The 27,431-nt window shown below is 39.3% G+C and overlaps 1 protein-coding gene across 5 annotated transcripts in view; it reads left to right on the top strand.

The window, feature by feature from the left end:
* Positions 1-25,099, top strand: part of EDARADD (EDAR associated death domain) — a 32,025-nt gene extending 6,926 nt beyond the window's left edge. For 2 of the 5 annotated variants that reach the window (XM_042440864.1, XM_042440626.1), the window contains 5 exons: positions 6,564-6,622; positions 8,396-8,435; positions 13,166-13,254; positions 22,002-22,050; positions 22,729-25,099. In XM_042440864.1, coding sequence (XP_042296798.1) covers positions 6,564-6,622; positions 8,396-8,435; positions 13,166-13,254; positions 22,002-22,050; positions 22,729-23,105 — 614 coding nt within the window. In that variant the 3' untranslated portion in view covers positions 23,106-25,099. Of the gene's footprint in view, positions 1-4,762; positions 4,854-6,560; positions 6,623-8,395; positions 8,436-13,165; positions 13,255-22,001; positions 22,051-22,728 lie in introns of those variants that run through there. The other 3 variants (XM_042440775.1, XM_042440542.1, XM_042440702.1) reach the window with 2 other exon arrangements.
* The last annotated feature ends 2,332 nt before the right edge of the window (positions 25,100-27,431 follow it).

Genomic DNA, 27,431 nt, shown 5'->3' with positions numbered 1-27,431 from the left:
AAGGATATGATAGTGTTGCTTGGATAATTTGTACAGCAACTCAATACTGGATGGAGCAACAACAACAGTAAAACAGGAAGAGAGATAGCTTCCTTACCAGCCATTCATTTATTAGAGAATGTTTTCAAACAAGTGAGCATTCCTGTGTATATTTAGGCGATCCTATGTGCTGCAGTGTTGACAGATGTGCAAGAATTTTCATTCAAGAATAGATGGCTTCCATAAGAAGGTGTAGGGCTTTTGTATTTTTCAAAAGCAGATATAAGAATTTAGATTACTCCAGTGTTGCACTAACATTAGTTAAACAGCAGTAGTTCCTAGTCTGGCCAGTGCATCTCAAGCAGGAGGGTAGTTGGAGAAATGTACAAGTACTGAATGGCATAGCTGCCCTTCCCATTCCTATTCTTCTTATTTCTGCAGTCTCCATTCTGGTCAATGTTTGATCCTAGATAGGGGAATTCTTTAACTATTTCAATTTTCTCATTCTCTAGATTGAATTTGTGTGTTTTTTCTGTGGTCATTATTTTTGTTTTCTTTATGTTCAGTATCAGACTTGCTTTTGCATGTTCATCTTTGACTTCATTATTAACTGTTCCAATTCCTGAATGTCTTCTGCTAATACAGTCAGCCCTCTGTTTTCATGAGGAATCCGTTCCAGACACCCCATGAAAACTGAAATTTGCAGATATTCAAGCCCTATAGGCTTGAATGGGGGCACGTGCCCACGAGCAGCTGCAGCACATGCCCCATTTTAACCCCCTCCATATTCTCCTCACAAGTAAGCAAAGGTCATGGATCTGAAGCCCATGCAAACGGAGAGGCAACTGTATTATACTGTCGTCCGCATATTATTATTATTATTATTATTATTATTTATATAGCGCTGTCTTAGGTTGTTAATGTTGCTTCCTCCTATCTTCACTCCTTCTTTTTCTGTTTCTAACTCTGCTTTTCTTATGATGTTTTCAACATATAAATTAAACACGTAGGGTGATAGAATGCAGCCTTGTCTGACCCCTTTGCCTAGTGGGAACTACTCTGTTTTCCCAAATTCTGTTCTGATGGTGGCCTCTTGGTACAGATTCCTCATCAGGACTGTCAGATGTAGTGGCACACCCATGTCTTTGAGTGCATTCCATAGGTTTTTGTGATCTATACAGTCAAATGCTTTGCTGTAGTCTATGAAACACATGCTGATTCTTTTCTGGAATTCTTTGGTGCACTCCATTAGCCATTATATGTTTGCAATGTGGTCCCTAGTTCCCCTTCCTTTTCTGAATCCTGCTTGAACCTCTGGAATCTCTCCATGTATGGTTGGAATCCATGCTGCAAAATTCTGAGTGTTATTTTGCTTGCATGTGAGATTAGTGCTATTGTCCTATAGTTGCTGTAGTCTTTTGTATCTCCTTTTTTGTGGATTGGTATGTATATCAAGCATTTCCAGTCTGTTGGCCACCTCTTTGTTTTCCATATTTGTTGCCATATTTCAGTTAGCACTGAAGATGCATCTAACTGTGATCATTGTAGCAGTTCAGTTGGAATATCAACTGTTCCCGCTGATTTATTTTTCCCCATTTCCTTTATTTCAGATTCAACTATACTTCTTAGAATTTGGGGTTCGTCATCAAATGGCTCCTCATTCCAAATGTCATTCACTTCTTCATTTCTTTTGTATAACTCTTCTGTGTGTTGCCACCAGAGTCTTTTTATTTCTTCTTGTTTCTGTATTATGTTCTTTTTTTCTTCATACAGCATTCTTCCTCTTGGTTTGAACTTGGCTTTAATTTTTGAAAGATTTTGATAGAGGTCTCTCATTCTTCCCTTTTTGTTGTTGTCTTCTATTTCTCTGCATTGGTCATTGTAATATTTCTCTTTATCCCTGTGTGTCAGATGTTACATAGTTGTGTTCATACTTCAAGTTTTGTACCTGTCTCCCTTTGCTTTTGCTTTTCTTCTTTCTTTTATTGCCTGAAGTGCTTCATCTGTCATCCATTGTTTCTCATCTTTCTTTTTGGCCATTGTTAATGTTTTCTTGCATTTGTCCTAAATGCCAGCATTGGGGCGAAGTGGGAGATGTGGGACCACATGTCGCATGCCCCAACTCTCCCCCATGTCGGCATGATGCCATGCACCCCACTGCACAGTGGGAAGTGTCTCGGTGCTCCCTTGGCACAGTGTGTACATGCGTTGTGCCAAAAAGCTGTGGCACTGGTGGCTATGGCACCCTTTTTGTGCTCCAGAAAGGCCAGATCGGGATGTGGTTGCCACGGCCCCAATCTGGCTCTATCCCCAGTTCTTCAGGTTCCCAGTCAATTATACTCCGTAGTTCAAATCTGTTTTTTACATTGTTGTTGAATTCATCTGAAATGTTATTCAGGTCATATTTTGGTATAATAGTGTTTTTTGCTTTCTTCTTCAGCTTAACTCTGATTTTTGTTATGAGCAATTCATAGTCTGTGACACAATCAGCTCCTTGTCTGGGTTTGGCTACAAGGATAGAGCTCCATCTTCTACTTCCAATTATGTAGCCTATCTGGTTTTTGTGTTTACCATCTGGTGATATCCAGGTGTATAGTCTCCTATCTGGTTGTATGAAACAGATACGGTATTTGCAATGAATAGATTATTGGCTTCACAGAATTCTGTCAGACGCTGTTCTGCTTTATTTCTTGTTCCTAATCCAAATCTTCCTACTGTTTTTTTATTCTTCTTTGTTGCCAACTTTAGCATTCAAGTTTTCAATGATTAGTCTGAAATCTTGCGATGGTATTAGCATACATAGAACTAATGTTTCAGCAGCACCAGTTCTTGGCAATATCAGATCTAGCTACAGTGGCACATGCCTTGATTATATCCTATTTGAATTACTGTAATACACTGTAGGTGGGGCTGCTTTTAGAAACTGTTGCAGCTAGACTGCTGGTTACAGGGAACATATAACACACTTGTTAAATTCGCTTCTCTGACTACAGTGGTACCTCGGGTTACGAAATTAATTCGTTCCGCGGCTAATTTCGTAACCCGAAAAACCTTCGTAACCTGAATTGCCATAGGCGCTAATGGAAAAAAAGCCGCGGCTCTGCCGCGGCTCCATTGAAAATAGCGCCGAGGTTTTTTCGTAACCCGAAAAAACCTTCGTAAGCCGAAACAATAAATCCCTATGGGATTTTTTCGTATCCCGAAAAATTCGTAAGCTGGGTAATTCGTATCCCGGGGTACCACTGTACTGGTCTGTTTCTATACAGAATTCAAATGGCTGATTATTACCAATAAAGTTCTATGTGATTTAAATCCAGACTAGCTGAAAGACCGTATCTCCCTATATAAGCCTAGTTTTGAGATCTTTGGAAACATTTTCTCTTGGTCCCACCACCATTACAGGGCATGGGAGGCAGCCTTCTCAGTGGATTACCTATCCACTTTCCCAGTTTGGCAGAGACAGTCCCAGTAAATCCTCTGTCACCTCACTTTTCCAGCTGCTTTTAAAATGACCTAGTTTCTTTCTCTTCCTCCCATTCCCAGCTTTGTCCTCAGTTTACTTCAGTTGCTGCAAATAAAGTTTTAAGTGCAAAACTAGTTTGCATGCAGTTAACTCAGAGAAGGGGTGGAATTTTGCCTTTCCTCATAGGCTTAGGGGCAAAAGCAAACTCACCTAGCTTGTGTGTTCTTCCTCGTTAATAACCTTTGCCATCTCTACCATACTCTGATGTTGTTTGGATGCACATTTCCCCATTTTAATCTTTAAAATGCTAGAGAGTAGGCAACGGCTACCTCCCTCCCATAGGATAGTCGGGTAGATCTTTCCTTGCTTTCTTTTTTTTTTACTGGTATGCAGAACCTAAATACCCTAAAGGCACCAGATCCCATCTGATCTTGGAAGCTAAGAAGGGTCAGCTATGCTGAGTACTTGGACTGGAGACTGCCATTGAATACCAGTGCAGTAGGCTATATTTCAAAGAAAGAAACTGGCAAAACCATCTTGGTATTCTTTGCCTAAGAAAGCCCTATGAAATTCATGGGCAACAGTCAACTTGAAGGCACATGCACACACAAAGATCTTTTTTCTTTAGGCAGGTTTTTAGCTGCTAATTGGTTGTGGAAGAAAGATCTTTTAATGGGGTGGGCTGTGCTTTTATTATGTTTATTATATTGTAAATGTGTTTAAACTATTTTAAATCTGTGTGTGTGTGTTTAAATGGGACTGTTTATTTAACGGCTTTAACCTTTTTATGATTAAGTTTTTACCTGTACTTTGTTTTTTCTCTTTGGTGTAAACTACTTTGGCCTTATGCCAGCAGAAATGCAGGATGTAAACTGAATTAAATAAATCTCTTATCTACAAATAAAAATGAAGATGTGAAATCTGCCTTGTTGAACACAATAGAAGGAGCAGAACAAAAAGAGAATGCAAATTTTAAAGTGTTAGGTGACGTGTAATGTGTTGTGACTAAAATCTAAGAACATTGTTTATAGTTGCAACGTGTTATAAAATGCCTATGTTATAGGTCTAGTTCTCTGTGCAAATTCTGATACAAGGTTTGACTCTGAGGGACTAAAATGTTCCACACACATGCATGAGAGATCAAGGTCAGAATGTGTAATATACCTTTGTATTACGTATTAACATTGGCCTAGATCAAGGGTGAGCAACTGTGGGAGGGTAGGGACACCACATTAGTCACTGCATGAGACACTGGAGGGCTGCTCCCCTGCCCCAGCTACTCTCACAAAATAGAATAAAATAAAATGTGTATTACAAATCCTCATTAGGGGAAAGGGGGGCATTTTCATCATGCTTTTGGCCTTTCCTGATCCATTTTTTATCCAGAAAAGGCCCTTTTCAACAACTGGAAGTGAGCAGACATAATTTCCTATTCATTTCCTGTTTCAAAAAAAGGTCTCTCTGGCTTAAAATAGCTCATGGTCAGTCCAAAACATGGTAGAAATGCCCCCAAGAAGGTGCTTGATGGCAAAAAAGTTTGGAAAATTTGGCCAAAAAAATATCATTTCACCACTGACAAGGGCAGACTTCCAAACACAGTGAAATTTCCCTTTGCATCCCACAAAAAGTCAGTTTGAGGTAGGGTTGCCATAGCACGGCCCCCCCCGTGACCAGCACGGTTTTGGGGGGCCCCTCCCGGTCACGGTCCGGTTTGGGCCCCCACCCGTGCCTGGTCCCCTGTTTGGGGGCCCGCTCCGGCCATTGCCGCTGCCGCTAATGCGGCTGCTGCGGCGCCAACCCACCTCCTCCTCCAGCTCGCCTTCCTCGCCTCCAAGGCGAGGGCTTGAACACTGCCCAGCCCAGGCCTCAGTAGGGGTTAGTGGCAGGCGCGCGCGCGCGGAGGGAAGTGGGGCAGGGAAAGCAAGGCCCCATTCCCTTCCCTGGCTTCCTCCCCTGGCCACGGAGAAAGCCAGGCAGAGGTTTGGGGCTTCGCTTCAGCGAGGCCCCACTCCCTTCCCTGGCTTCTTCCGTCGCCGGCGGAGAAAGCCAGGCAGGGGAAAGAGCCTTTCCTCTTTCTCCTACTCCTTCTGCCTCCTCTCCTCCTCCTTTTCTTCCTCCCCTTCTTCCTCTTCTTCTTCCTCCTCCTCTTCCTTTCTTCTTCATCTTTTTCCTCCTCTTCTTCTTCCTCCTCTCCTCCTCCTTTTCTTCCTCCCCTTCTTCCTCTTCCTTCTTCCTCCTCCTCTTCTTCTCCATCTCTTCTCCTCCTCCTCCTCTTCTTCTTCCTCCTCCTCTTCTTCTCCTCCTCTTCCTCCTCCTCTTCCTCCCCTTCTTCTTCATCTTTTTCCTCCTCTTCTTCTTCCTCCTCTGCTCCTTCCTCCCCTTCTTCCTCCTTTTCCTCCCCTTCTTCTTCATCTTCCTCCTCCTCCTCTTCTTCTCCTCCTCCTCTTCTTCCCCTCTTCCTCCCTTTCTTCTTCCTCTCTACTTCCTCCTCTTCTTCCTCCTCCTTCTTCTCCTCTTCCTCCTCCTCTGCCTTTTCCACTCTTCCTCCTCTTCAATGCCCAAATGTGCTGTTTGGAATGGGGAGGCAGGTTGGCCAGAAAGGGAAGTCCATTTCTGCCATCTGTCTAGGAACAATGCCAAAATGTCCTCCATTTTGATCATGCCTAAGAAACATGCATTTATATTAACACTTTTAAAAAAGCATCATTTTTATTGCGTGTCCTCCGTTTTAACAAAATATGTCCTACATTTGAAAATTTTGTCCTACATTTGTCCTACATTTGTCCCAGTTTCGGGGTCCAGAATTATGGCAACCCTAGTTTGAGGCAAACAAAAGTGAGGAAAATGCATGGTTTTTACCACCTGGGGTTCCCAGGGGCCACAAAAAGGGCCTGGGGCATGCCACCCACAAGCTGCGCTTTGCCAGTCCATGGACTAGATATCCTGTATCTAGCTTCTCTCTCTCTCTCTCTCTGTGTAGAGAGAGAGAGAGCCTCGTCTGTCTGTCTGTCTGTCTATCGATCGGTCGATTTCTATATGTAGATATATTACACTCAATGTTTACTATAGTCAAGCATAAAATAAGAGTAATTTGAAATGCCTTTTTATTTATTTTTAGCAGAACAGGAAGCCAAAGAGCCAGTAGAAGATACTGATCCTAGCACTTTGTCTTCAGAAGAAGTAGGTAGCTCCTGAATTTGTTATAGCATGAATGTCATAGTTAATTCAATTAATAAACTTTAGCTATAATTGTATTTTTTAAAATATTCCCATTAAGGACATCAATTGCTTACTGAAGTGAGAATTGTTATTATCTGGTTACCTTTTCTTCTCAAGTACTTATTTATAAGAGATTGTGAAAACTGCATAACTTTAACTTTGGGATAATTTGTCATGCAAATACAGTGGGCCCATGTTATCCACTGGGTGTTGGTTCCAGGACCCTCTGTGGATAACAAAATCCATGGATCCTCAAATCCCATTAAATATAATGGTGTAGTGAAATGGTGTCTCTTACATAAAATGTCAAAATTAAGGTTTGCTTTGGGAATTTATATTCGTTTTCAATATTTTCAAGATGTAGGTGTTTGAAACCATGGATTAAAAAAATCCATAGATACAGAGGGCCATAAGACTGTAATGTCTTTCTTGGGGTACATAAGTATTGGGAGATGGTGGTATATAACTTTGGTACCTAGAGATGTGATGAAAAGTTAGCACAACCTTGTAACTGAATTGTGTATTTTGTATATTTAAATGTACAAAAGTAATATGCAAAAGTAAAATAATGTGGTAGAGCATGATTTCTCATGGTGGGTTTTGATGTGACCATTCAAACTGGCAACAACTAGAAAGGAAGCAGGCAATATACAGTTAGTTGACAGGAAGAGTGGAGGATGACTTTAGCATGAAAACCATTTATAATAAGAGAATCACTCTTCGCCCTGTCTGGACCCTGGGAAATGGACAGAGAAGTGAGGGCTTCCCTTTTCTCCATATTTATTCTATTGACTTGTGCAGAAAAATGATCTGTGATTGCAAAGACCACTTTTGGGGCATGTACTTAAAACAATCATGTAGGTTTTTATCACAGAAAAAATGCATACATGAGAACCACTGTAGAAGTTTAATCGGTGTCTTTTCTGACCCCAGTGCACTTTTTCATTTCCCCAAAGTCCCCCTCTCAAAGTTATTTCGTCCCTCCTCATTTTACCTTCCTCAAAAGGGTTTTTTAATGGTCACTGTTGTTATTGTTCACTCTTTTAGGACCACTATCAGCAAGATCTCTGACACAGAGTAACTTCCTAATCATTTCTCATAGCAAACGACTATGCTTGTGGCAAATTATTTTTTAAAAATATCTTTATCTCAGAGTCTTATTGGGGTGAAGCTGTTAGCCATTTGGTGAAATGTTTCTTTATCAACTGTGCATTGGAAAAATTCAAGATAGAACCTTCTGCCTTCTTAAAGACGGTGATCTGCCACCAAAAACATCAACAACACAGAGTTCCCCAATTCTGTCAAAAACCTGTAAGGCATCTTTAACAATGCCCTAATTTTATTACTGTTGTGCCAGTCTCCTTCATATGTGATGCAGTGGAGCAGGGGTTATATTGTTGAGGGAGAGAGAAATTGGCAATGGATTTACATTTTTTAGTGACAGTCTCATGTTTTAGTTATTTCTTGTCCTGTTCTCAGACCTTGCAGCCCACCAGCAATAAATGTCCTTTCCTCCTCCCCTTCCTTGTCTGGAAATGCAATAGCAGGTGGATTGTTGAGCCTGGTGAAAACTATGTCAGCAAATAACAAAGGGGTTGTATTTGATCTGTTGGCTATATATTAGGTAAATATAATAGGGAGGAATGAATTGACACTTCACAAGGATGAAAATAACTGCTTGGTCAAAAAGTACCCAATATAATTTCTCCTCCCCTCCCTCTCATTTTTGAACAGCCAGAAAAGTACCCAGTTCAAGATACAGCACTACCAAAAGGTAAGTGCAAAATGACATGATGATTATTTATTTATGTAATAATGTAATACAGATATGAATGCCTTTTGACACTCCAGTGTGTGTAGGGAATGTCTCAGTAATCCAATAAGAAGAGTGCATTTTTAAAAGATTAATTAGCTGTAAACCACAGTCTCCCCCATGGAACTTTGTATGTGCATCAGGGCTATTTTGGATCTTCCTTTTCATTATGATCCCATCAGAGAAGTTACTCTTAGAGGTTGGAAGACCCATGGGAACAAGACTTGGTTCAATGAAATGAGGGTGATGTTGTCCAAAATGAAACTTGGAATGTATGGAAGTTTTCTCTGCTCTGGCATGGGGTGGATAGTTATTTGGAACAAATTGTAACCATTTTGTTTCAGTTTATAACCAACACAAGAACAATTACATTATTTTAAAAGACAATTTACCGTTTATATTTGGAAATCAAAGAAGCATCAGAGCAGCAGTTTCCTATTGTCACTGTGGGACTCTGGGAGCTGAATACAATCTGCTATGCCCAAAGTGACTTCCAAGGTTTAGGGATATTTCAGTCACCTTATACAAGTGGCTGTTTTTGTAATCATCATTACTTTATTCATTTATGGGTTTCTCCATACTGGCCATTTGTTGGGAAACACAGCGGTAGTTATTGGCTCCCCCCCCCCCCCCCTTCTTTTGATATCCATATGATATTGTTCATGTCCCAGTACTTTTCTTGTGAGTTTCTGGTATTAGCAGCAACTTTTAAAACTCACTGCATGATATGTTGGGTTTGTTTGGGTTTTTTTGTCGCAAGATTTCTAATACAAGCTGAAGTGAATGTCAAATGTCTGTCCTCTTGCTGTACTTCTGGGCAGTCCTACTGATGACATTTGAAATTGGGGTGTAAGCTTTGCCACAGATGTTTTCCACTAACCTTTGTTCTCTCATTACTTTTCTGATCACCAGACTGAATATTTCTTGTTCCTTTTATTTCTTTCATAGGCATATTGCTTAATAGTATAGCACATTACCACTATGGCTGTAACAAAAAGATTTTTAAAAAGATTAAATGTGCAAGACAGGATGTGGATACTGGAGAAGGAGCATGGGTGGAGGTGTTAGGTTTATATACTAATCACTCACTTTATCTATATCTATCCCTCCCCCCCCCACCAAAATGGGACTTAGATTCATGGAGGGGATGGTGGGAATGGAGGGAACCCATGCTTACACCACAGTTTAATTGATCTGCAAGTGCCACAGAGGCTTTTTGATTACTTTTATTTCCTTGTTAGATTTTAAGTTCAGTGTTCCTTCTTTTGTAGTTGCAGAATACCTTAGTTAACAAAGAAGACATCCCTGAAGCATGAAAGTGTGAAAGCTAGTCGCGCTTCTGAAATGTCAGTGAAGTGTCCCCCAGCCTCTACCATCTTTGAATCATTCACGGAGCAGCCATTTCCTATTAACCCAAAGTTCCCATTAATAGGAAATGGCTGCTTCACAAATAATTCAAGGATGGTAGAGGCGAGAGGATGCTTCATTGACATTTCTGAAGTGCATCCGGCTTTCACATCCTTGCACTTCAGGGACATTTTATCAGCGCTTAACACGTGGTAAATGCCTGTGTGAAAACCTTCATAGCCTCTGAGAAAGAAGCTCCTTTTTACAAAGCTACATTTTTCACCTACTTAGTCACCCCTTTCCCCCCTCTATCTAGTGGATCTTTTCCAGTAATTTAGACATTAGGAAGCTAGTGAAGGAGGACTAAAGAAACACAGGTGTTTGATGTTGGGCTGCAGCAATATGTCTGCAATAAAGCTTGAGCTGGGAAAGAGTAGGATTCTGCTCTGGTTGATTCTACTGTAGCCATGTACGCTTGCCTACAATATGCAAGGTAAACAGCAGCTGCCTCCAGAATCCCTTGCTGAGCATGTATGAACAGCAAAACACAGATAAAAGGGAAGAGCAGATAAGCCTGCGTCACTAACTACCCCAAGCTTGTTAAAAACATAGATCATCAACATGGAAATTTAACATGTACATTGTTATTGTTTATACAATGCCATCGCTTTACAAGTAAAAGAACAGAATAGTTCTCTGCCCTCAGGTTTACAATCCAGTTAAGACATGAAACAAAAGGGAAAAGGGATGGCAGTGTAGAAGGGGATTAAGTCTCTTAAATACAGTCTATTCTTTCATCTGCTTCTGGGACTAGGCATGATGCTTCTGATCTGGTTTCAGTATGTATGTGTTGTTAGTTCTGAATATGTTTGGAGCAACAAACCAGAACCAAAATCCTGTACCCAAAGATCTCAGGGTGGCTTACAATATAATCAATTTAAAACAACAAATAGTAACAATAAATTTTAAAAAATTAAAAACATATTAAATACTGTAGATTATCAATTGAATTATCAATATTAGTTAAAGACAAATTAAGTACGTTTAAGGTTCATTTACGTACAAATAGATGTTTAATAATTATTATTCAAGGATCAATGAAGGATCAATGAATCAATTTATTTGTTAATGAATATAAGGGAATCTTACAAATTTAATATTTAATGAAGAATTAATTTTAAATTAATTTCTGCTAATTTTAATATTTTACATATATGTAGCTAATTTTATGTTCTTTAAAATAAAAGAAAGAAAGAAAGAAAGAAAGAAAGAAAGAAAGAAAAGTGCTTCCCTGTAGAATTTGGTCAACCTGAAATGTGGTTACCAGCACCATAGGAATTACCTACATTTGGACCAGTGTTTCAAGTTTAAAGAAGGACAAGGGTCGTTTCCATTTTTCCCATGGTGGAAAGTGTGGTTTGATTTGCTTATGTTTGTTACTGGCTTCTGCATTTTTACAGGTTGTGGCTATTATTAGTTAATTGGATTAAATAGGCTGTTACATGATCACTTGCTAAGCACCCATTCACTTCATACATAGATTGCTACTTCTTCTTGTTTCCTCCTTCTAGGAAGTTATTTAGTTTTTGCTCTCCCTTTGCTTGAGCATTTTGGTCATGCGTGATGGCTCTTCTCTCCCTGGTGGCCACCAGCATGCATGGAAACTACTGCTGAGGCATATGTAACCAAATTTAGGATTTTCTGAAGCAATAAATCTAAATTATTATTAGTAGTAGTAGTATTAATACTAACAGGCCTCCCTGGAAGAGTTTTACCCATCCATTAAGAAGCCAAGCCCTCCCTCCAGTCCATCTGCCTTGGTCCAGGCCTCAGAGGTAGAGAGGAACTGCTGGCCCTCATCCCCTTCCCCCCCACCACTCCCTTCTCCTTTTGTGTCGTGTCTTTTTAGATTGTAAGCCTGAGGGCAGGGAACCGCCTAATTAAAAGATTGTATGTACAGCGCTGTGTAAATTTACAGCACTTTATAAATAAAGGTTAATAATAATAATAATAATAATAATAATAATAGTATTGAGACTCAGGGTGGTTTACGATATTTAAAAAAAGTGCATTGTTCTTTTTATATATTGCTACAACTGCCCAAAGCAGTTACTTCTTTTTTTATAAACATTTACCTCTCAAGGCCTCTCTTTAGGCCCAGGGGGACCTAAAACATGATGAAAATGTCCCCACATCACCTAGAACAACTTTGGGGACATTTGGGGACAAACATTCTTTTTTGTAATGGGAATTAGTGGGGGGGGGGGTGCAACCCCCCCAGAGTTTCCTAGGCAGTTTATGAAACCTGTAATCTCCCACAGTTGCCCACCCCTGCTTTAAATCCTACAGTGCTGCTGTTGAAGGTGGCAACCATCTGTAATCTCATGTAGGAAGGCTGTGCTGACCTGTTACCTGGCCCTCTTTTCCCAAACTGCCATGGCTGTCTACACAGGCATCCCATTCAGTCACCTGGTGTGGCAGCTACCACCACAGGTTGCTCATTCTGAGGTCAGAATGAGGTATCCAGCCATCTGACCATTGCTGGGTGCCTTGTTCGCACCTTAGAAGTAAGTTACCCTCTCCACAGTATATTCCAGATTGCATCAACCGATCCAGCATGCTCAGTTGTCAGGTGTGATGGGAACTATAATCCCATAGTCATGAGGTACAGGGAGAAATGGTGGTGCCTATTTAATCCAATGAACGAATAAATGCCAGTACTGCAGCCACAACACTGTGAGTTTGATCCATAGGGCTCCAGATTGACTCAGCCCTCCATCCTTTCGTAGTTCAGTAAAATTAGTATCCAGCTTGTTGCATGCAATTGGCTTAGATGTTGTAAACCACTTAGAGAGTGCTTAGTTCACTATGAAGCAGTATAGAAATGTAAAGTGCTATTGTTATTGCTGTTGTTAAATGGTAGCTGTCAGGAGAATTTAATAGCTATCATGACAAACATGGGCCTATCCAAGATTAAAAGTTCTCACGTATGTGGTAGGACCCATGGTAGAGAGGGGTTTCTCCCACTCTAGTCCAGAAGGGAATCGGTGATAGTGAAGCCAACAAGTCTGTTTTCACTGTGAAAGTAACTGTCTGATCAGGTTTGGCCCCCATATTATCTCTAATCCCTGTCGTCGTCATCATCATCATCATCATCATCATCAGGGAACCGTCTAATTAAAAAAATTGTATGTACAGCGCTGTGTAAATTTACAGCGCTTCATAAATAAAGGTTAATAATAATAATAATAATAATAATAATAATAATCTTGTAGAATGTTAGGAGATGTGTTTTGATCAAGAGGGCAAAAAGTGACTAACATTTCAGAATGTTTGTCTTTTAGATGAGGAGTACCAAACAGAAAAGGTGACACTGGAAATAGCATCTGTTAACATTAGAAGCCTAACGTCAGATTCGGGCCTGATACAACAGGTAAAGAATGCACTGCTAAACTATCCTATTAGAAAAGTCACTGATGGAAAAAGACCTTCATGCATACTTGTGTTTTAAACTTTTTCAGTGTGGGAGCTCCCACCAGACGTATTGTGTGTTCAGTCTGGTGTGCAAAATATAAAAGAAATGAGGCAGTTCAACAGAGACGTCCCTAACCCTATTTACCAGTACTGTCAGTCTCAGATCTCAAGGCAAGGCACACTCCAAAATAAGGCCTCCAGCTAAGAAAGATCAAGGCCAGTTCATATGAGAGCAAACAACTTGATTCCACACAATTCAAAGCTTTATAGGTTAACACCAAAAATAGTGCCAGGAAAAGAAATGACAGCTAGCAAAGTTCATTGAAGACTGGTACAATACTGTAATTCCTGTTTTAGCTGACAGCCTTTGGTAGGCTCGCAACACTATGGGAAGAATGCCCTGGGGCATTTTGGTTGCTGCTTGTGGTTACAGGGTCTCTCCTTCATAGCCTGCTCAGAAGGTGGTGTAGAATGGAAGAGTGCATGCGTTTCTCCCCTGTCCTATGCCATCCTATCCCTCTCATGATGGCCCTATATTGGCCCACTCGACCTATCTTTGCCAGTGGAATTGCTCCACTGATTGAACATTCCACTGGTGCATCTGAGGTATTCCACCAAGATATTTTTTGTGCCAGTTCTGCATTCCATCAATGTAGCTGGGCCTCTCAGCTGGCAGAAATTAATGTATACAGTTATATCTTGCATCATATTAAACTGGAAGTCTCCCTACAATTAACTTTTTTTAAAGCACTGAGAAGTATTTCTACATACAAATGTTTCACTATATTTAGATTTGCCGAAGCTATGTTTTGCCTTCAGGTTATACTGGTTTTTCTCATCTTCCATCACATGCAAGACAAATTTATAGTTTTGTCTGGTCTTGCAATTTATTAACAGGCAATAAAAATAGTCTTGTTAAATAGCAGCACTTTTATAGCTAGTCCCTTTACAGTATGAATGCGTACCCTAATGGATATAACCTTGAAGTAGAAATTTTACCTTTTCGTTTCATTATGTATTTTTGCCAATATTTTTGGAGGAATACCAATAATAAAATGGAAATAAATTTTATTTTTACACATATATTTTAGTCAGCTGGGAATCTATTTGAATGGTAGCATCGACTTTTAAGTAATTAGCAATTAATAAACAATTGTCTGAGAAACTGACAATTTTTAGAAATAATTAGAAGTTTTAGAAATAATTGCATAATATTTTTTAAAATTGTGTTTTAAAACACAAATGGCCAGCTTGCAGCCCAGGTACCACTGATGGCTTCGGCAGAAGAATTTCCATGGCACATCAGGCAAGAGAGTCTGTGAACATGGCTGTGACTTCAAGCTGGGCCTATTTTTCTCCCTTCCACTACTGCTCTACAGTCTTGCCTACTTCCTGGTTCATTAGACTAGCACATCTTGAATACTATAAGACACAGGGTAGGTTTGCATCTATATTGAATCACAGAATCTCATGCTGTCATTTAATTGTGACATAGTTTACAAAATGGATGCCATTTGCTGATTTGGAAAAGCTTGTTTTTGATGTTATGCAGAATTTGGTACCCTGCTATCAGAATGAACAAAGCAAAATCATATTCCCTTTTGTATTTGGTTCTGAAATATATGCATACCACACATTAATTTTATCCTGCTTTAGTCTAATCCGTCCTCTTCAATGTTCCTGCTGATATTTTTCAAAGACTCTCCTAAGTCAATTTCATTTGAACATAAACAGATTAATTTTAGATGTTGCAATTTTGGAGAACAAAACAATAGCCCACAGATTGGAAATAATCAATATACATTCCTATTCCCAAAAAAGGAGACACAAAAGACTGCATTATCTACAGGACCATTGCACTAATTTCCCATGCAAGCAAAGTCATGCTCAAAATTCTATGGAGCAAGAAATGCCAGGGGTGCAAGCTGGGTTCAGGAAAGGAAGAGGCACTTGGGATCCCATTGCAAACATATGTAAGATAATGAAATGCACCAGAGAATTCCAGAAGAAAATTAGAATGTGCTTTATAGACTATAGCAAAGCCTTTGACTGCATAGATCATGAAAAGCTATGGAGTGCTTTCAAAGAATGGGTGTGACACTCTATCTGACTTTCTTAAAGTATAATCTGTACTCAGGACAAGCGGCTATTGTTAGAACAGAATACAGAGAAACAGGATTTCCCTGATTCACAGTCAGAAAGGGAGTTAGGCAAGGCTGCATTCTGACTTACTAGAAAAGATGATAATGCTGGGAAAGGTAGGAGGCAGTGGGAAGAGAGAAAGACCTCATACCAGATGGGTAGACTTCAACAAGGAAAACATGGCTCTGAGTCTGCAGGACCCGAGAAGAACAGTTGTGGACAGAGCATTTTCCAGGCTCCTTAGATTTTCAGACAATTCACAAGAAAGCAGTCTGGAATTCTTTATCTGTTTCAAATTGCACTGTAGCCTTACCTGACTTGTTGCAAACAACATTACAAGTGGGACCTGCAACATAATATTGCAGTGTGGAGTATTGTTGCTCATGCCTTCTGCCAGTCTGCCATGCCCACCTTAGATCCTTCATTCCTTTCCAGTTTGTGTGTGTGTTCCCCTCCTCCATGTATCAATGGTTCACACTTGATGAATGCTGGGCTGTTTTGGGGGTTCCCTCCTCTACAATGTTTGGCCCCTAAAGATCCCCTTTTTGTATCATTTTGGAGTGATTTTGCCTACAGGAATTATACTAAACATCAGAAATAAAGAAAGTGATTTTGTACGATTGTCTCCTGTGGTTATACTTCTAAAACTTGTGGTATCCCCTTTAGCCTAGGTCCAGCATTTCCACCATTACATACCCCAGACATTATATTCATGATTATGTTGTCATGAGTTCCTGTTTTCTTTCTTCTGAGGCCCAAAACACACTGACCAAAAGCACTGGCTCTGGGGCAATCCAGGGGCAAGGTGTACAGATGATGCATGCTCCTGGATCAGGCCGGAGTCATGCCATTGCCACCTAAGCACAAAAGAAGTGCTCCATGCCAGTGTGGCATTTGGGACTGTGGTGGCAGCTGGCCTTGGGACCACAGTGTCTGGTTACCATGGTCCTGTGCTGAACAAGGAGTGACTGGGGCTGGAGCACCAAGAAGCTGTTCCAAGCTGCCGGTCTGCTTGACCCCTGAGAAGGTGTCTACTGGGACTGAGTCTGTGGAGGATTTGCAGGGATTTCTGCAGTGGCAGTCATTTTCATGGCAGGGGAAGGGTGTGACTGTCTTCTTCAAGGCTAAAAACATCTCCCTTCCTAATATAGATAAATAAACTTAAGCATAACAGGAAAGGAAGTAGTCAATTTTCTCTCTCCTTATCCTGGTTGTTACACCTGCACACTTCAACCCAGCCCACTTTCAAATGTGCATAATGGCTAGGCTGGTGCTACTCAAAGTTAGAGACTGTGGACTAGTGCCAGTCCCTGAGCCATCTGCTCAGAGCCCCAGGCAAGTTTCCAGGAAAGAAAAGAACAACTGTAGTCAATGGACATAGATACAATACCAGTTCCTGACACAATGAGGGGAAATCACCCACATCAGAGAGCTCAGGAAGCACTGAACTAAGCAACTTTTTTGGAGGGTTGAAGTGATAAGTCCCCAGCTGAATAGTAGGATCTGAGGGCTTGTGCACCTCTGATAAAACACATAGAGACACACAAACACATAAGGATAAAAATGGTTCATATGTGGCAGTAGAAGTGTCCTCCCAGAACTTAAAATTTCTGACAGTGGGAATTTAAGCACCTAATGAAAACAGAGAAACTTTTTTTCAGAATCTACATGAGGAACTGGAAAAAAACCAATATAATAGCATACTTCTTTTAGGGGATTTTAATGCTGTTATTTGTCCTGAACTAGATAGAAGGTCCAACCAAAATAGAAAAATAAGAAAAAATCAGGGTAAACTTCCAAACTCTTTTTTCCAGCTAGTAGATGATTATTTTTTGCAAGATGTACGGCGCTACAAATATAAAGAAACAAGAAATTACACTTTTTATTCGGAAGTTCATTATTCCTTTTCAAGAATCGATATGTTCATGGCATCTAAAGAATTTTTACCTCACATAAAATCTATGGATACCCAAACATCTGGTTTATCTGACCATAACCTAATCTTGTTGGAATTTTTTGAACCCGAAAAGGATTTCCTGTGGAGACTTCCCTTGAACTCATTGAATGAAGAAGATGTTGTGAGGAAAACCAGAGAAGCTTTACAATTATATTCCAAGGAAAATATAACAGAGGAAATTAAGCATAAAACTATATGGGATGCCGGCAAGGCGGTGATCAGAGGGATTTTGATCAAATTGAATGCTGAGAAAAAGAAAAATTTCCTACAAAAAAGAAATTAAGAGAAGAGTTGGAGAAGAAGGAAAAAGAATGGAAAGAATGTGGTGACAAGAAATTAAGAATTAAGGTTGAAATCCTTAAACAAGAATTGAAGAACTTAGATATTTTGGAAGTTAAAAATAAATTGTTGATGTTAAAGCAAAAACAATTTGAATACGGTAACAAAGCCAGTAAACTACTAGCTTCAAGAAAAAAAAGATTGTAACAGATATTGAACATGAAGGGAAGAAAATAACAGAGCAAAAAGAAATTAAAGAGCTCTTTAAAAATTATTTCAAAAAATTATACAGTAAAATGGATATCACTATGGAAGGTAGAGATAAAATTAGAAAATATTTTAAAAAATCAGGACTCTTTAGTTTTATGAGAAGAGGAAAGAATTAATAAATCATGATATCACCTGTGAGGAGATATCTAAAGCAATTAGAAATCTGAAACTGGACAAGTCTCCTGGCCCTGATGGGCTTTCATCAATTTTCTACAAAAAATTAGAAGATATTATTAGAGAACCATTAAAAGATACCATCAATGACATACAAACAAATGGGATGCCAGAAACTTGGAAGGAAGATTTGGTTGTATTGATTCCCCAAAATGTTAATATTAAAAGTGATATTGGAAATTACAGACCTATTTCCCTGACTAACACTGATTACAAGATCTACACCAGTATAATAGCCGAAAGATTAAAAAAAGTTCTAAGTAAGCATGTACACAAAGACCAATGCGGATTCCTTCCAAACAGACATGGTAGAGAGTATATCAGAATAGTGTTAAATATTCTTGAAAAATATGAGCATCAGAATGATAGAAAGCTGGCTACATTATTGGTGGATGAGGAGAAAGCATTTGATAGGATCAGTTGGAGCTATCTTCGGGAAATATTGAAATGAATGAATCTGGGACCTAAAATATATAATTGGATATCAGCCATATATGTTGAACAAAAGGCTCAATTGATAGTAAATAATGAAAGAACTACTTATTTTAAAATTGAGCGTGGCACAAGACAAGGTTGTCCCTTATCTCTCCTCCTTTTTATTGTTGCATTTGAAGTTTTGTTAAATCATATTAGAGCAAATCCTGAGATTAAAGGGGTTAGGACAAGAGATCACGAATATAAGGCAAGAGCCTTTGCCGATGATTTGCTTTGCTTTCTGGATAATCCACTGCGTGGAATAAAAGTATTGATGTCTACATTACAAGAATTTACAGATGTGTCAGGAGTGAGAATAAATCAGTATAAAACCTCATTTATAACAAAGAATTTAAGTAAGGAAGAGAACTGGGAATTGAGCAAGATCTCGGGATTTAAAATAAATAATAAGGCTAAATATTTAGGAATTGTTACGATGAATAGAAATATTGACTTATTTTAAAATAATTACAACAAACTCTAGGGTGAGATAAAAAGGGACCTGGTTTCTTGGTCAAAAGTGCATCTTTCCTTTTCTGGAAGGATTGCGACTATTAAAATGAGCATCCTTCCACACTTTTTATATCTGTTCCAGAATATACCAATAATATCAAATATGAAAGTATTTGCAACATGGCAAAAAGAACTTTCTAAGTTCTTATGGGAAGGAAAACAAGCCAGGGTAAGGTGGAAGATCCTAACTGACGAATGTGATAGAGGAGGCTGCACTCTTCCTAACCTTAAATTGTATTATTTTGCAGCATGTTTATGTTGGCTAGAAAAATGGTTCAAATTGGATGATGAAAGGTTACTATCTTTAGAATGTAATGATTTAAGATTTAGTACACATGCTGCTTTTCTTCGGTATAACATAGGGAAAATAGAGATTTTGAACACCATTTTATTAGAAGGTCCCTGTTGTTGATTTGGAATAAAGTTAAACCTTTTTTTTTATAGACAGATGCCTCAATGAGTTTTGCCACAGGAAGCCTTTTATAAAAGATCCAAGCATAGAAATAAGACTTGGCTTAGATATTCAGATGTTGTTTTGTGGGGAAATAATAAAATGGCCTCCTTAAAAACAAGGGAACAGCTGGAAATGGAGAATATTAGAATAGATTGGTATTGCTACTTTCAAATTGTGGAAAGGTTCAGATTAGACTACAATAATATGGGAATCACTAAGGAACTAAACGAACTGGATAAGATTACAGAAAGCAAAGAGAAAGGACACCTTTCAAGATACTATAGAATCTTGAAAGGAAGAGAACTAGAGGACGAAACAGTCAAACACTGTATGGTAAAATGGTCGCAAGATCTAGGAAAAAACAGATATGGCTCTATGGGAGAAGTCATGGAGAGATACGAAAAAGTTTACCTTATGTCAAAACTACAGGGAGAACTATACTAAGATGATGTGTCAGTGGCATATGACCCCCTGTTAAATTGAACAAGATGTATAAAACAGTGAGCAAAAAATGTTGGAAATGTGATAAACATGAGGGTAATTACCTGCATCTATGGTGGAAATGTATCAAAGCTATGGAATATTGGGGAAATACACGAATGTTCATGAGGAGTATATTACAAATAGATATCCCACTGGATCCCCGCTTGTTTTTGTTAAATATGATTTGTATTTTGGAGGAGAAAAAGGCGAAGGAAGCTTCTCGTTTAATTTTATATATGATTATTACGGCTAGAATTCTCTATGCCCAGCACTGGAAAAGCTCACAGATACCAGCAGTAGAGGAGTGGCTGGTCAAAATTAGGGAGGCTAAAAGCTTAGATATACAGGGCTCCCCCGGGTTACGAAATTAATTCGTTCCGCGGCGCCATTCGTAACCCGAAAAGCATTCGCAAGCCGAAGCCCCATAGGCGCTAATAGCGAAAGCCGCGATTTGGTGCGAAAAAGCGCCGAAAAGCACCAAATTTTTTTTCGTAACCCGAAATAACCTTCGTAACCCGGAACAGTTTTTTTTAATGGATTTTTTTCGTAACCCGGAAATTTCGTAACGCGGCGCATTCGTATCCCGGGGTACCAGTGTACTCACCGCAAGCCTGAGAAATGATAAGGTTGAATTTGTTAAAGAGGAATGGGAGTGCTTAAATATGTACGATGGAACGAAAGCATTATAACTAGGAATTAAGATATTATAGGGAATATATAATATAATATATCCAAATGGAGAGATTAAAAATATACTTTTTCCTCTTCCTTTTTCTTGTTTTTTATATAAGAAGGAAAACATCTGTTTAAATGAAGAGAAAAGTAGTGTGTGTGTGTATATATATATATATGTTTTATTCCTTTTTTCTTTCTCTTTTCCCTTTAACTATATATTGTAGCGGATACATATATAACCATAACCTGTTGGGAGTACTTTATCCTAAACTAGAAAAGAAGGGTATCACTTGATTTCTTGGAAGTGTTGAGATTGTATTATTGTATAGAACCTCGGATAATATGTGTATATACTATGTTTGTTTTTTTTAGTTTTGTTGTTAGTGTGTATATGTTATATGTGTTTTTGTAAGCCTGTTTATATTCTGTTTTCTAATAAAAAACACATAACAATAGCATAATACTAAAAATGAAAAGCCCTTGAAGAAAATGCCCTTTGACAAAAATATGCCAGTGTGTAACATTTAGAAACTTATCAGATACAAAGACAACATGTCTACTTTGCCAATATTTGAAAAACGCTGGGTATGGTGAAGTCAATACTGAATATAAATTACTCTGTTTAAGATAAAAGGGCAGGGGGCATTTCTACCTGCATCTTTTCTTGTTCTGGTCAGATATATGAGACGGTGGATATGTCAGATATATGCCAAGACCATACATCATAAATTATTGTGTAGCTTATTTTTGGAATGGATTTACTGATTCTGTTAAGGTGGGTAAAGGTGTCTGATTACAATGTATTATATAACTGCATAGTTTACCTGCATTTGGATGCACAGCTCATTATCTGCTCCAGAGTTTTCTGTGATAATGCTTAAGTGAGTGATGCTTATACAAAACCAACTGTACTTTACTGAAAATATCTGAGGGGGAAAACCCCTCCTACTTTTAACTTGGAAGCTGTAATGAAAAGGCAGGGCGGGTGTGTGTGCATGTAGCCTTTTTGTAATCACAAAAACAGCTGCTGCTACATCAGCTCTTTCTGAAATTAGGTACCTCTCTTTTGTGCTGCAATAATTTGGAGAAACCACTTCCCAGAGCTTGACCAAAGCATTTAGAACATGGCAGAAAATGGTTAATTCCTCCTAAGTCCTTTTCTGGTTCGAGAAATATAGGCCAGTTACTTAGTATTATACATTCAGGTTTCATAGGTTAATGAACGTTTTTTATTATTAATATTTTTTAAAACATGACTTTAATGTAAAATTACTTTTGTTTCTAGCCAGAGGAAGATGATGACAGTCAAAGCAGTACTGGTGAATCACCTACAGGTAACACAGTGCCTATATGCAAAATGTCTTAATTGAATTCTTGACATCATATTTAGAACCGTCAGTATACAGAGGGAATTATCTTTATTATATTGAATGTCAAAAGAGAGCCAGTGTGCTGTAGTGGTTTGAGTGTTAGACTAGGATTCCAGCAAACCAGAGTTTGAATCCCCCAGTCACCCATGGAATCCCACACTTTGAGAAGTCACAGTATAAGTCGTTTCATATGCTTTTTGGTGCTCTTTATGTATCAAAGTAAAATCAAAATATCCACAAATATGTCAGTTTATTTCAGAAATAGTTTGTAAAGCACATTTTTGTTTCACATTACAAAATTAGTCCAGTTCAGTTGTAATTATTATGTATTCATATTTGGGGCACAGTTTCATATATTGATTTAGAGGGAACTCTCAAATGACAGTTTCCTAGATCTGATATCATAGAATACTGTGGCTTAAGAAACCAAGAAAGCTTTGTTCAAGCTGGGCGTGCATCATGAAGCAAGAAAGAGTCGAGGAAGGAGGAAGAAGAAAGTGTGTGGGAACAAAAACAATCCTAATCTGATAAGATACTGTTTATTGGACCAGTCTTGTTATGTCTGATCCACGCCATTGCTTTTTATGTGCTTGCAAATAACTCTGTCATATAATAGTAATTGTCGTATAATTGTAATTCTAGCCCTGAAGAAATCATGCCCAGAAAATGGTTCCTGCTCCCTGTGTATGTCTCACCAACCAACCATCAGTGATTTGCTCAATGACGAGGACTTACTGTACATGATGAGGATAAAACTGGATCCATCCCACCCTACAGTGAAAAACTGGAGAAACTTTGCAAGCAAATGGGGAATGACCTATGATGAATTGTGTTTCTTGGAACAGAAACCACAGAGTCCCACCCTGGAGTTTTTGCTACGGAACAGTGACAGAACTGTGGAACAGCTGATAGATCTCTGTAAATTATATCAAAGAGTTGATATTGAGAAGTTATTACTGAAATGGGTGGAGAAAGAATGGCCAAAGAGAGGGCATGGAACCTATCAGAATAATTTCTAAGTGAGCAAAAATTTCTAAGGTGGAAAACTGACAGAGTAACGAGGCTTGATTTACTTTGCCACTGGTGTGTATGGAACTTCTTTATTAGTGAAAGGAGATACAAGTGCATTTTAACCACATAAAATGTTTAATATATCTATGTATCTAGCCTTTGTAGTTACAAAGATGATCCTTAAATATGAATCAGTTTCATGTCTCATGCAGGTACCTTCCATCTGTTATATGCAATGCATAGATTCCTTGGAGCAGCAGCAGAAGACTCAAAGTCACAAACCAGGGTTTAGTCACAAAACACCCAAATCACACTGCAGAAATAATGCAGTTTGAGATTGCTTTAACTGCCCTGGCTTAGTGCTAGAGAATCCTGGGCACTGTAGTTTATTGTGGCACCAGAGCTCTTTCACAAAGAAGGCCAAATGTCTCAAAAACTACAGAATTCCCTAGCATTGAGCCAGGGAAGTTAAAGTGGCCTCAAGCTGGTTTATTTCTGCAGTGTGTTATGAACCATAATCAAACAAAACACAGGTTCTTCTTTGTGATGTCTGTGACTCACACAAATGGGTTATATGTGCCTGTGCAACACATCTGTCAGAAACATTTAGAGCTGTACTATATGTGTTTCTAAAGTTACCATTCCACCCCAATCTCCTCAACATCCAAGGGGGCAAGTGGTGGCATCCCAAACTTCAGACCCTCAAGCTCGCAGCTTGGAGGCTCTTCCTATGACAGTGCTATCAGACTCTGTCAGGCGCATGATTGAAGCAGCACAGACCATCTACTTAATGTTCCTACTCTTACACATAGACCAAATTCCTTTAATTTGCTTAGTCTAAGAATGGCCTTCTAGCTGAAACGTGAACTAATCATGTCCTGGACTTCCTGTTTTTGTTTGTTTATTTGTTTGTTTTGGGGGGGAACAAGGGCCTGTCCTTTTCATCCATAAAAGGTCAGCAATTTTCTGGCACTTCCTAAGCAATACCAAACTTTTGTGCTTCCTGAACCCTTTGGTCAAGAGGTTCCTTAAGGGATATAAAATCTACACTCATCTATGACTGGATCTACTGCCCAGTGGAATTTGGAGCTAGTCCTCTCCCAGCTTTCAAGGAAAGCATTTGATCCCATGGCCTCTTGTGATCTGAGGCTACTCAAAACTGTCTTCATATCAGGCACAAGGGTAGGTGAGTTCTGTGCCTTTTGAGTAAATCAGCCTTACCTTTGTTTCCATAAAGACAAGGTGGTCTTCAAACTGGGCATTTCATTTCTCTTGAAGGTAGTATTGGCCTTCATCTGAATCAAGACATTGTCCTTACTGCATTCCTACAGAATCCTACATCTAATCTGGAGTGTTCTCTTCATTGACTAGACATGTATCATGTGCTGGGATTTTGTGTTGACTAGATAGCCTCTTTTAAAATGTCTCAGATGTTTTTCCTCTGCTTTCTCCAACAAAAAAGGACTTCCTGTTTCAATTCAGCATCTCTTCAAATGGGTTGCAGCGACTATCCATCTAGCCTATGAACTTGGTGACAAGCATCCTCCTGTCCAAGCGTGGAATTACTCAACCAAGGTGATGGTGGCATTCCTGAGATAGGGTCCTCTACATGACATCTGTAGGGCTGCTACCTGATCCCAGTCATAGAATGGACATGAAGTCTCAGGTGGAGGCTGCATTTGGGAGGGTTGTTCTCTTCTCCTGTGTTGTATGACATTCCCTCCTCCTATGTTTAATCACTTGCTGGTCTCCCATTTGTGTGAGATAGGCCCTGTATGTGCCAGCCAGTGGGCGGAGTCAGGTACAGCATCCTGACACTGGACACCCTGACTCCGCCTCCAGGGCATCATGGCACGACTCTGGTGCTGCATTCAGATGATGCAGCACTGAAGGGGCACCATACAGCCTTTTTGAGGGCTCATAAAGGAGCTGCTTGTTGCGGCTCCTTTTTGCACTCTCCAGAGACCAGATTGGGGCCACAGCATGAGGTTGCTGCGGCCCTGATCCAACCAGGAAAGTGGCAGCTGCAGGCTGCCTCTTTTGAGACCATGAAGAAGAAGAAGAAGAAGAAGAAGAAGAAGAAGAAGAAGAAGAAGTTCCTTACCTGTAACTGGTTCTTCTAGTGGTAATCTTGAACTCACACAATCCCTCCCTTCTTCTCTTCAGTGTGTCCTGCCTATCTTTAGCTCCTTTGCTGCTTTGGTGTCCAGGGAACTGAAGGTTCAGGCAAGAACTGTGTGGGTAAGGCATGCAGAGGGTGGCTATGGCTAACCCCGAACACACATGTAACATTGCTCTAGAACAGGGGTAGGCAATCTTTTTGAGCCGGGGGCCGGGTTGTTGTCACTCAGACAACTGGGGGGGGCCGAAACCAAAAAATAAATAATTAAATAATTTTTAAAAATTAAATATATAAATAAACCAGGACAAATGTAGGACAAAATTTTCAAATGGAAGACACTTTTTTTTAAAAAATGGAGGACACATGAAAAAATTTGCTGATTTTTAAAAAAATGTTAATATAAATGCATGTTTCTGAGGCTTCTATAGACAATTGCCCCCCAAAGTCCCCGGTGGCAATCGGCGGCAGGACTGGGCTGGGGCCGGTCCCAAGGCCTCGCTGGGCCGCATCCGGCCCGCGGGCCGCAGGTTGCCTACCCCTGCTCTAGAAGGTTCCAAGAGATGCACTGTGCAGATACAGATAATCCATTTGTGTGAATTCACAGATGATCACTCAGAGCCACAATTCCAGGTAAACAACCTGTTTGTTTAGGCTGTCTGCACAAGCTGTTACTTCTGTTTAATTAATATTGCTTGTGTTTCTGTTGTTTCCACTGAGAGAGAAATTTAAGTTAGGAGTTTGGTTTCCTCTTTCAAAAAGGAATTCACATCCACACTTGTGGTTTGGGCCTATTTTACCCTACCAAGATTGGTTCTGCTCACCATCTATCAAATAAGGCAGGCCAGGGTGAAATTTGGTAGATCCTTATATGACTGAATCAAAATGGGTCATTTTAATGTGGCGATATGTTTATACCTACAGGTTTATGTGAACAGTATAGATGTAGATTACACACTCCTTAGTAACCCAATATAAGATTGCCAGGGACTGGCATGAGATGGTATTAATAGGCATCTCCTTGGTTCACATTCCCTGAAACCAACCACCAACCCTTGGTTAAGAATTCTTACTCTAGCTGATCACTGAAAATACCCAGTGCTTTGGGGCTTTCTATCAGCAGAGTGCAAGTTTCAATGCTGCCGTTTAAGATCCTGGACTGAGTAAATGACATAGAAAATTGCCTCTGCTCCCCCCCCTTTTTTATTTTCTTTTAAAAGCTGTGATCAACGGAATATATTTCCTTGGCTTTGGGTTGGCTTTTGTTCTGCTACTTTCTGAGTATTAGGTGTCATTCAGATCTTTCAAGTTCTGACATGCTTAATAAAAACAGACCCTGATTTTTCAATGTTTGGAGTGGTCTCTGTGTTTGGAAACATTTACTAAATTAACAAGGAAATTTTTATCAACAACATGGTCTTTAACTAAGTTTATGTTGCACAAACCAACACCTTGAGGGCACACAATCTTGAATTTCGATGAGAAGAAATCAGATATTGAGCTCACAAAGAATGATCAAGGCCCAGGATTTGATTGCTGCAAAATATTCACGTTCGTCAGTGTCTCTGTAATTTCAGATCTTTTAGTTGCTTTGAATTAATTCCTAACCTCCTAATTTTGGAGTGATTACCTGAATTGGAACTGCTCCTTCCCTGTGGCAATTAGAAGATATGTTCTAACATGTTTTCAGAGACAGTTCGAGAGCTAGTGTTTGAGCAGGCTGTTACAAAGTACTTAGCTCTATAATGTTATTGTAACAATGATGACAGATATATTAGTAAACTTTAGTGATAGTACTGAGCTATTTTCCCCCCCCAGAAATTAACTTTGAGATTAATTAGAACTACTTGGCTCAGTGAATATGCATTAGTTCATGCAGCATGACACAATGGTGGGCAGGGTGCCAACTGAAAGGCTAAAATCATAGCACTAATTGATTACATTGTAGATCACAACAAATGGGAATGGAAGCAGTATGGTATGTAGGAAAATAAAATGGGGTGATTCATTATATAAGTGCTTCAGAAGTAGCCCAATGATAAACTGTATTTGAAGAATGAGTAAAATAAATCCTGACATTACAACTGTGTAGACCTGAGTCTACTTACTAAGTTCACAGTGGGACTAACTTGGGAAAAGGCATTCTTATGATAAACGTAATTTGCTAATAATAATAATAATAATAATAATAATAATAATAATAATAATAATAATA

The sequence above is a fragment of the Sceloporus undulatus genome, chromosome 1 (assembly GCF_019175285.1).
Source record: "Sceloporus undulatus isolate JIND9_A2432 ecotype Alabama chromosome 1, SceUnd_v1.1, whole genome shotgun sequence".
In the NCBI taxonomy this organism is placed as follows: Eukaryota; Metazoa; Chordata; class Lepidosauria; order Squamata; family Phrynosomatidae; genus Sceloporus; species Sceloporus undulatus.
This window is presented reverse-complemented; position numbering and strand designations above follow the sequence as displayed.